The sequence below is a fragment of the Sinocyclocheilus rhinocerous genome, unplaced genomic scaffold (genome assembly GCF_001515625.1).
Source record: "Sinocyclocheilus rhinocerous isolate Xijiao unplaced genomic scaffold, SAMN03320098_v1.1 scaffold388, whole genome shotgun sequence".
Lineage (NCBI taxonomy): Eukaryota > Metazoa > Chordata > Actinopteri > Cypriniformes > Cyprinidae > Sinocyclocheilus > Sinocyclocheilus rhinocerous.
In genome coordinates, this window is record NW_015650020.1 from 144,929 (window position 1) to 155,661 (window position 10,733).

Consider the following 10,733-nt stretch of genomic DNA (forward strand, 5'->3'; position numbering starts at 1 on the left):
ATGTAAAGAGCAGCGGGGTCAAGAGGTCACCGGTTACAGCTTGTGTTACAGCATAACAGCTTTTAATGGACGTGGACTATTACGGACCATTAGCACCACTCACATGTGCTTTCATGTAGGACAATTGAAAACCAGACTGAAAAAGTTTAGCATTATAGGGATGTTTATGCATTGATTTTACAGACGGACTGGGTAATTTTTCTAGAACATCTTTAATTACATCCATTTAATAGTGAGATACTTTATAAAGTGACTGCACAAAATCAGAACGATTTTGCTGAGAAGTGTAACCGTCCGATAACCGTGCAATTGTACTAAATGTGTTTGCATAACTGCATAAAGGTTATAGCTGCATAAGCACAGACTAAATGCTGATTGCTAATTTTGGCATCTTAAAAAGGGATTATGTTGCGCGCAAGTTTTAAAGGAAATTAAAACTATCATAATTAACATTTAAAGGATATCAAAAGTAGGATGGAAATATCAGATAAATGGAGTAATCTGCTCGATTACATATCAGCGTTTTGGTAAGTCAGCAGTTTGCAATGGGACACATTCTGCATGTTGTCTTCTCGAGCATGTCTCTATAATTAATAGGGAAAGGGGTAATGGTCCAGTTTTAGGGAAGATTTTGATGTTAGATGAGCTATGTTAATGAAAAAGTGATGGAAAAGACATTAACTTCTCTCTGAACCTAGAGGTTCAAATGAAGGAGCAATATCCAAATCAAAACATTTCATCATCTCTTCCCTGCCAACAGAAATTAGGGAGCCCACACAGAAGGTTCAAGCCTTGAAGAAACTGATCCATCAAGCCCCCAAACCCAACCACAACACCATGAAACTGCTCTTCCACCACCTGAGGAGGTAAGTCTCAATCCATACACATAACCAAGGGCGTAACACCAAATATTGGGTCCCACAGGACATTTTGGGGTCCCTTGCATCATTTAGGTGGGCGGTGGGAGGATAATGCCTACATTGATCATTTTCTTGTTGGAAGTCATGACTAGGAAATTGAACACAATAAAGTGATCATTTTCCAGTTCAGACATTAGATCTTTGTATTTTTTATTAGTGTCCATTTTAGTTATCTGAGCTTCATTGGTATCTGTCAGCAACAGAGAGGGTGCAAACTTTTCACAAACTTCTGTGGTCTGAAACCTTGCACTCTGTTCACTAATGATCAACGAAAAATACCTTGTGTTTGAAAACATGTCTCTTTGCATGTCTCATCAGATGAGCTGTCATTAGGCATTTACTGTTTTATTTTCGCCTGTCTATGTTGTGAAATTGAACAGAAATCAAGCGTAGCGTTAGTTCTGGCAGGTCACGTTAGTCAAGCTCGCATCAGCTGACTCTCAGCTGATCCCCATCTACCTATAGGAATACGACACCTATCTAAGCATTCATATATAAGGTCCCTCAGTATTATCAGCAGTTTTCGCATTGCTCAATAGCTAATTAACCTCCTCCATCCCCAGCTCCTCCTCTGTCAGTCAGGATTCAGCCTTCTGATTATCGTTTGAATCAGACTAATTCTAAAATGTGTACATAAAATTATTGAACTTTAACGATATCTGCAATACATTTATGTTGGTTCTGTTCTGGGGGCGTGGGGGGGGTGGGAGGCAGAACCATCCCACCAATCCTAACTGTATGCTAATTGTCAATCATCTTTGACGATAGTGGTTCTGACAGAACTGATATTTACATGGCTATCTAGCACCTAATGATATCAACCTAACTAGGCTTTCTAGCTTTGCATTTAGCTGCATATGGCTTAGCTTTGTTCAGAAACTGATCAGACATTGTTTTTCTCTCTCTAATTTTTCCGAGATGTTGCTTTTTTGAAAATCCAATTTCATCTCATTTTTTAGAGCTACATTGAAGGAAAAACTTAAGAGTAGGTACAAAAACGATACAGGTATACAGAACTATCCCTTTGAGAACCAAGTAACCAATCACACTGCTCTGCACTGCTAGCTGACCTTGACAGTACAAAACTAGTCTAGACTATAATGGTCACTTCTCATTTCTACTAATGTTTTTAGTAATGTTAGCATGACAAGATCATAGATTTCCATATATTACAAAGTAGTTTTTAGAGTGAGACCGACAAATAATGCTCAATCTGAAAACCTTTTACACAAAAGTCCACAATAAACAGGATGCAACATGAACAGAGGACTCAATATGAACCATAATGTGTGTGTGTTTCCGTGTGTCAATGCTCAAGTCCTTGTCCATGATAGCGTTACTGGCACAGCCAGAAGGCCATATGGCTAGTCTCCATCTCCCAGGAGGGGTGTTCTATCCCACTTTACCCTTCTGCACATTTACCACCCTGCACAGGAGGGCTACAGGACTCATCTCAGATTGATGAGCACCCCCTCCTCCCTTCCCCCAATGGAACATGCCCTTTGGCACTAGTGCTAAAGTCTGTTGGGTTGCCCATGCCAGGTCTGCCGATCAGAAAACACTAATGTGTGATTGAGAGAGAGACACTCATTGAAGAGTCGATTTCTAGACAGGGACACAATATTCTGAGAGTCTGATGTGCTAAAGAAAACTAGGTCTGCATTCCATGCTAAAGCTTGACAAGATTGTAATTTCTCTGGGGTGAACATGCTACAACACAGACCTGCTGCCTCCTGTCCTACATTATAGATCATGAGATTTACCAATACATTTGCCACAGCCAAAGAAATACAGCAGTGCTTTCCAATTTTTCTTTTCTTATTAACCTCCACAACTCCAAGTACCCTTTCATCCATTAATAGATTATTTAAATTACTATTATTTTTTTATTTTATTTAAATTTGTATTTTATTTTTAAAGAATTATTCTGAATATTGTTTAACATTGATTATTATTATTATTATCATTGTATTTAATTACAGAAGGTTTATATTATATTATTTATTACCTTATTATTATGCATATTGTTTAGCATTTAACATTGATATTTCTGTTTATTATTATTATTATATTTCATTATTTCAGATTTGTATTGATTTGTATTTGATTGATTGCATTTTCTTCTGATATTTTTACAGATGACATATGTGTACATATATTTCACTGTCATTGTGAATCTACACAAACTGCCCCTCAAACCTGCTTAAGTACCACCATAGTTGGGAATCACTGGCACCATTTCCAAGTCTGTAGTCAAATCTACACACAGGCACGAGGGCAAAACATTGTCATAACTTCACTGAATGGTGGCATTAGAAAATCCATTCAGCTTTTATTCTGCTTACCAAAAAGCTGTTACAGTGGAACTTGTGGTGACACTGAAAATCCCTGTAGTGCCACCAAGTCTGTTCCTTCTCCACAGCGATGTTCCCGCTGCTCCTTTCTCTCACTATTAGAGCGATAAACGGGAAGAGAGCTTCGAATCCAAAGCGCAGTGCTTTGCTTTGTGGCTACCACACCCTGGCCAAGTGATGTGGTTCTGTTTATTTTATATTCTCACTTAAGTCATACTTGTTTCTGTCTACTGCTTTCCCTTTCTAAATATCAGGATGACTTTCCCATGAATAAAGGCAAGGAATGTGCGGTCACAGTGAATTAGGTTAGAGTGGGTTATATTTGTTTTCTAAGACTAATGTAGTCATTTTGCAGTCCAGAGTGAGAAGAAGATAGAATAATGAGGTTAAATGCCTTTCAGCTTATGATGCAATGCATGAAAGAGTATTCATAATAATGCATACATAGTTACCTTGTTTTGTTGACATCACTCAAAGTATTGATATGCGTAAGCTCCATATCTGCTCGAATGTCACTTTTCGCCTGTGCACTTCCTGTCCTTCTCCTCTAAAACAGGTATACTTAACCGTAGCAGCTCTCTGAACTCCTACTGTCATGCCTTTGTAGGTTAAATTTTGCGCTGACTTGGCTCATCTAAAGTGGTGAAAGTCAAAAGCTCTTTGTTGTAGTTGTGTGCTTGCATTGTGATGATGTGGTCAAGGCAACCAGATTTCTCAACAGTACACTTGCTCAGTAGTGCTATTTATGTCATTTTTTTGTGGGAGGTTTTGTCACCACTGCTCATATTTCCCGTTTACCACAAGTGATTTAAAAGGCCACAGGTTTTGTTTTTTGTTAGTAATTCAAGGTTCCGTTCGTCTTTGTGCTGGAAAAGAAACCTGGACAAACCTCTGATCAGGAAAGCCAAGAAAAAAAACATTTCTTCTCATCTACGTTTGGTGTTTCTCAAATTAGATGGAAGAAAACTGCCATTGTGCGAACTTTGATATCCACAACAGTATGTGCAGCAGTTTATGACCTTATATGGTGCAGACAGGAAATAATAATAATAATAATAATAATAAAAATTGTAAACAATAAAATAAAATTCAGAATACCCAAACTACAAATATCGTAAGTGGAAAACCAAAGTCAAACTCAAGCTCCTCTGATAATAGCGAGCCTTTCTTTTATAGGTTCAGTCAAGGCCGTCGTCTTATAACTCGAAAATGACACAGTTTAAAGCTTGGAGCGATTCTGTAACCCCCACCCCACCCCACCTCAATTTATTATTCGTCCCATGATTCTTCAGGAGCCAGTTAGGCTGACCCAATTAGCACTGGCCTCCTAGGCGGGGAATGACGGCATTGTGCGCTATCTTCCATTTCCTGTCATGCCCCGCTTGCAAACGAGATGCTAATTAATAACCATTGGCATCTTGAGCCATACATGTCGGCTTATGTACGGGATATCAATGATTTGTCAGATTCAACCAAGCATAACGCAGTCACCTCTGGTCAAGCTGCCCACAGCCTGGCCCTTACCCAGACACCAGAGCAACTTCACTGGGCTCCAAGTCAGCTGATGGTTTAATGAGTGCATTTTGCCATAAATACCCAGATACTGAGGACCAGATTGCATCCTTCCCTTTTCCAAATCAACACATTTCTTTACTGAAAGTGTTAACTTAGGCGAGGTGCACAAAAAAATACATTCTCTTACAAATCTGAGGATAAGTATTTTAGATGACAGACATAATTTTAACAAGATTTTAAAATGATAATGAAATATATTTATATAAAATGTATATATACAATGTTATCATATATACCTTTTAATATGCATTATGTTGGGACAAGCATTTGATTAAAAAAAATAAAAAGATAGAAATATAAAAAGAAATATGTGACCCTGGACCACAAACCAGTCTTAAGTCGCTGGGGTATATTTGTAGCAATAGCCAAAAATACGTTGTATGGGTCAAAATTATTGATTTTTCTTTTATGCCAACAATCATTAGGATATTAAGTAAAGATCATGTTCTATGTAAATATTTTGTAAACTTCCTACTGTAAATATATTAAAAACTTAATTTTTGATTAGTAATATGCATTGCTAAGAACTTCATTTGGACAAAGGCGATTTTCTCAATATTTAGATTTTTTTGCACCCTCAGATTCCATATTTTCAAATAATTGTATCTCGGCCAAATATTGTCCTATCCTAACAAACCATATATCAATGGAAAGCATATGTATTCAGCTTTCAGATGATGTATAAATCTCAATTTCGAAAAATTGACCCTTATGACTGTTTTTGTGGTCCAGGGTCACATATACATGCTTTTACCTTTTTATTTTTTATATGCACTTAATTTTATCTATCTATCTATCTATCTATCTATCTATCTATCTATCTATCTATCTATTTGCATTTCAGTAATATTAATTTGTATTTTTTTCTGTATTATTTATTTAGTTATTTATTTATTGGGAAATATGTTTCAAGTGCCGCTCAGGACTGTCACTTTAGATTACATTATTTTAATAAAAAGTTTTGAAGTGAAGTGACATGTGGAGTAGTGGTGACCCATACTCGGAATTTGTGCTCTGCATTTAACCCATCCAAGTGCACACACACCATGAACACACACCCGGAGCAGTGGGCAGCCATATTGCTGCGGCACCCGGGGAGCAGTTGGGGGTTCAGTGCCTTGCTCAAGGGTCTCACCTCAGTCGTGGTATTGAGGGTGGAAGAGAGCGCTGGTTATTCACTCCCCCCACCGACAATTCCTGCCAGACATTGAGACTCGAACCCGCAACCTTCGGGTTACAAGTCCAACTCTATCAAATATATTATTTTAGGACAAGAATTTGATTTAAAAATTTTAAATAAATGTTTTTTACATTTGTTTTTATATATACATTTTTGTATTTATGTATATACTTTTTTAGTTTTATAAAAAAAAAATCAATGAAAATATCTATGCAAATGTATATATTTTTTTAGTTTCTATTTTTTTATTGTTTTTATGTGAATTTTATATAATTTACATATAAACCATTTCAATGTGCCACTGTAATTTCTTTTACATGGTTCTCTGCTGATGACTGTCTTTACAGGCTAAAAAAGCTTTTTCTTTTTTTTGCCTGCCGAGAGCGTCTTCGTATTGCACTTCTTCCTAATATGTGCTACTACTGTAATAGAAAATGATAATGACTGTAATTAAGCTTCTATCATGATTTTAATCGATCTGGCATTACTGATAGCAGAGATGAATGTGAAGGTGGGGGGTGTGGGGGTCATGTATATAGTGGTGTCACAGTGGCATAATTACCAAAAAACACTAAAAGGTTCGACAAAAAGCTTCATATTTAATGTTTTGAAAAATCTCTTCGGAAATGAAGTCTCTCTCCTTAAGATCATTAGCAGACCATTAGCAATGGCAGCCGGGATCCTTACATCATAGTGCGCTAATTAGGTTAAAATGCTCATGGCAGGACAAGCGTCTAGCTGTGATGTACAGGGGAAACGAAATGGCTGAGGTTAATTATACACATTAATGGGGAATTATTGAGTACGCTTGGCCTGCCTCTTAAGTTGTGTTTCTCAGCTGAAATGGCTTCCCAAAATCCCAATAACACACATGCGGAGGGACATCACATGTAACGCGATCATTACCTCGTTTGGAGTCGAACGTGTCTTGCTGTGGAAGTATTTTGACAACAACACAGGGATTATAGATTGTTGAGTAGTGTTGCATAATTGTAGACCATTATTTTGATAGATGTGACCATAAACGTAGATGGCACAGGACGTCGATTACACTACGGTACAATATACGTGAGTGCAGTAAATCCAACACACTCCTAATCAGTACCTTTCACAACTGGGCCTCGGTAAAACCATACAAAGTCTGCTTCTAAATGTTAAGCCTGCTTCCCACCTCTTAGTCAGGATCCTGCTGACAACTTGGAAGGAAGCCCTCCACCACAATCCCTCCCTCCCTTTCTAGGCCCCAACCCATAACAGAGCCAGAGGGCTCCAATCTGGCTCCTTCTAAGAGTCCTCCAATACCCCAGTATTGATTGTCTCTCTACCACAGCCAAACCTCAGCTCAGAGAGATTCCACTAAAAGTGCGCTTAGATGCCTCCAAAGACCAGGCACAAATCCTCAAAAACACCCTGCCGATGGTCCGTCACCGACGATCTGAGTAGGTTTTTATGACAGGAAACGTGCACACTTTAATGATTGTACTTGTACGCCGTAGTCAGTTCTTCCATTAGGGATTCTCACAAAACGTTTTTTTTTTTAACTAAACTATTTTCATTGCTATTGTATTGCATCAATGATCTGGTGTTTTTCTGTTGTACAGAGTCTTGATGAAGTCACAGAAAAACTTGATGTCGACTCAGGGCATCAGCATTGTGTTTGGACCGACTCTCATGTGGCCTGAGTTTGAATCCGGAAACATGGAAGTCAATATGGTGTACCAGAATCAAATAGTGGAGTCCATTCTCATTGAATGCGTGGAGATCTTTGGACCGGAGGGCATGTAAAGCGACGACAGAGTATTCTGGAAAAAAAGACTGAGCAATGAAGAAGGAAAAAAAAAAAAAAGACGTGTGTGTGCTGGCTGAATGTTAAGCTCATGTAAAATGATTTCTTGTGCCTGATGTTTTCATATTTTGCTTTGAAAAAAAAAAAAAGGTTAACATAAAAAATTATAATTAAGAGTCACATTTATAATTTTACATATAAACTTAGAATTTTATTTCTGTATAATGCAAATTTTACATTGTATCATACCTCAAAACATCGACAAGATTGAAAAGCTGTATATTTGTAATGATATACATGGTAGTTTGTGACAGGGAAATAAAGCAGTTTTTGTAAATGGGTTTTGTACACTGATATTTTGTGATGGATAATTTTAGTTTGAAATAAATATGCTGTAAGCGATTTTTTTTTTTTTTGTCAAACATTTATTTGCTAGAAACCTGAGATACCAAACTGGATCTTGCACATGCAGTCTGTTGCAACAGGTATTTGCTTTGTATTGTATTGTGATCTGGTCTTGTGTATTGGCTGTTTTAACTTTAAGCAAAATTTGTAAAGTGATCCCCGGCCACCCTCTTTTGAGCCAGTGCCCCCGACTAATCAAACTGCCAAAGTCCTCTCCAATTCTCAAACAGCAGTCTCTTTTTATTTGCTTCCCGCAGGCCAGTGCTGAGACTGTCTGCATGGAATGTGTTTTTAATTCCATCCCAGAGATAAGAGAGAGTCTGTAATTACGGGAAGAGACATCCCTCCTTGTAGCATTTTCCCTGCATCAGATCCCTCATAGTTTGGCATCTCGAGCAGTAATGATGAAGGGGTACTGGAGAAACAGGAGGGCGACATAAACCAGATTTGCGGCTTGTGCGTCTCTCTAAATCTCGACTGAAAATAACGCAGTGAAATGGGATGCAGCTTTTGGTGACCTCTCTGGCACAGCTGTGCTTCACTCAGGGACCTTAACGAGTTCAGCAGGCCACCAAGACCTTCATTGCAGAAACCTTTGAAAAGATACACACATACTCGTTTTTTTTTTTCTCCAACCACAAAAAGTTTACAGAGAGCTTGGATCTTGTATTGAATGTGGTGGCTTAGTTCGTCATTCAGTTTTGACACCTAAAAAAGTTTCACATGCCAGACGGGCTCACTTGTCTCAATGCTAAAAAATAAGGAAATGCAGACAGCTATGATTATGCCTCTAATGCAGATAGAGCTTTACCTTAAATCCATCCTTTGATTTACACTGCTCTATTGGGAATGAAAGTCTCTTTTAAATGACATTTGAATAACAAAAAATAAAATAAAAATACAGGATATAATGCAGGTTTGATTTATTGTTTTTAATAATTCTATCTTTTAATTTTTATATTTTGTATATTTAATATAATTTATATATTTAAAATATTTACATATATACAGTATACCCAATTACAGACATTCCTGTCTGTGGTTTTGTTATGAAAAAAAACAAACGAACAACAACAACAACAAAAACGGTTTGTTTGTATGGGACTAAAATCAAAATGTCTCATCAGAATTGGACAAATGTCATGATAGAGGTAGACCTCGGTGTTTTATTCCTTGGTCAAAAGTAGGCACTGAACATCAGATGCCCGAGCAGAGTTGAGAGGCCATGCTGTAAAGTTCATTCTTGCATTAAATGCTTCAAATAACAAGAAATCAAAATGTGTGGGTGGATGGACTGAAGTGGTAAGTAACCCAGGGGAGAATATTGGCAGATATTTGCTGTGTACATGAAGCGAACGCCCAGATTTATTCTGTGCTAGAGCCCATGGTCACATGACACTGGGCTTTGTGCAACACAGCTCACACTTTGAGAGCCGTCGTACTGCAGGTGGTGCTTTGCTCATTAATATGTGCACAATTAACGTCCCCCATCAAATTGGCTTGCGAAAAGGTGTGGTGCATTTTGAGTGTTCAGAATGTGGTGTGAAGTAACTGAATCTAAAAAAAAATACAATAAATAAATAAAATTAAATAAATAAAAACATAAAAAAATACCAAAGTATTCATTTCAGTATTGTTGTCACTATAAATAAAAAAAATGTATGCACTACCTTTCGGGGAAGTTTTTTTTTTTTTTTTTTTTATATAAAGAATAGAATTAGAATAGAGAGTGCTAGAGTTAGAGGGTCAAATAAATTTTAAAATGTAATTTATTCCTGTGATGGCAAAACTGAATTTTCTGCCACCATTACTCCAGTCTGCAGTGTCACATGATCCTGCAGAAATCATTCTAATGTGCTGATTTGCTGCTCAAGAAACATTTATGCATAATGCTTTCTTGCTAAATACAAAAAAAAAAAAATCTTACTGACCAAACTTTTAACTTGTAGTGTGTTTATATATATACAAGACGCTTCAAGAAACCTACCTGCGAAGCTACAATACTGTGAAAAGGTGTAAAAATGCTGTAAAGTATGGATGCTTTCAAAAATAATGTCATAAATAGATTTTATTTATCAATTAATTAAACTTATTTATGTGACCAACCTTTGCGTTTAAAACAGCTTTTGTCCTCGGTGCACTTGCGCAGAGTTTTTCAGGTAGCTTTGCAGGTAAGATTCTTGAAGCATCTTGGAGACGTTGCCACAGTTCTTCTGGATTTAGTCTGCTTCAGTTTTTTCTGTTTCCTCATGTAATCCCAGACGGATTGGATGATGGTGAGATCAGATCTCTGTGTGGCGCACTGGCTGTCGTCAGACTCCTTGTGCATACAAAAATCTCACTGCATTATTCCAATTAATGGCAAAAGCAATGTTTAGAAATGTGAACTGACACACTACAGCAAAATATAGAAATAACTGACTTTACCATTTTTTTGTTGGTGAAAATACAAATGGCCTAAGACTTTTGCACAGTAGTATATATATATATATATATATATATATAATATATGT

The 10,733-nt window shown here is 37.2% G+C and overlaps 1 protein-coding gene and 1 long non-coding RNA gene across 4 annotated transcripts in view; one reads left to right on the forward strand and one right to left on the reverse strand.

Moving 5' to 3' along the window:
• Positions 1–7,848, forward strand: part of LOC107711394 (rho GTPase-activating protein 15-like) — a 35,964-nt gene extending 28,116 nt beyond the window's left edge. Inside the window, exon 14 of the mRNA XM_016516382.1 lies at positions 7,631–7,848. Within this exon, the coding sequence (XP_016371868.1) occupies positions 7,631–7,814 (184 nt within the window). The 3' untranslated portion in view covers positions 7,815–7,848. The remainder of the gene's footprint in view (positions 1–7,630) is intronic.
• A 2,674-nt stretch (positions 7,849–10,522) lies between these two features.
• LOC107711398 (uncharacterized) overlaps positions 10,523–10,733 on the reverse strand; it is an 11,650-nt gene continuing 11,439 nt past the window's right edge. For all 3 annotated transcript variants that reach the window (XR_001636701.1, XR_001636700.1, XR_001636699.1), the window contains one exon: positions 10,523–10,540. This is a non-coding gene — a long non-coding RNA (uncharacterized LOC107711398). The remainder of the gene's footprint in view (positions 10,541–10,733) is intronic.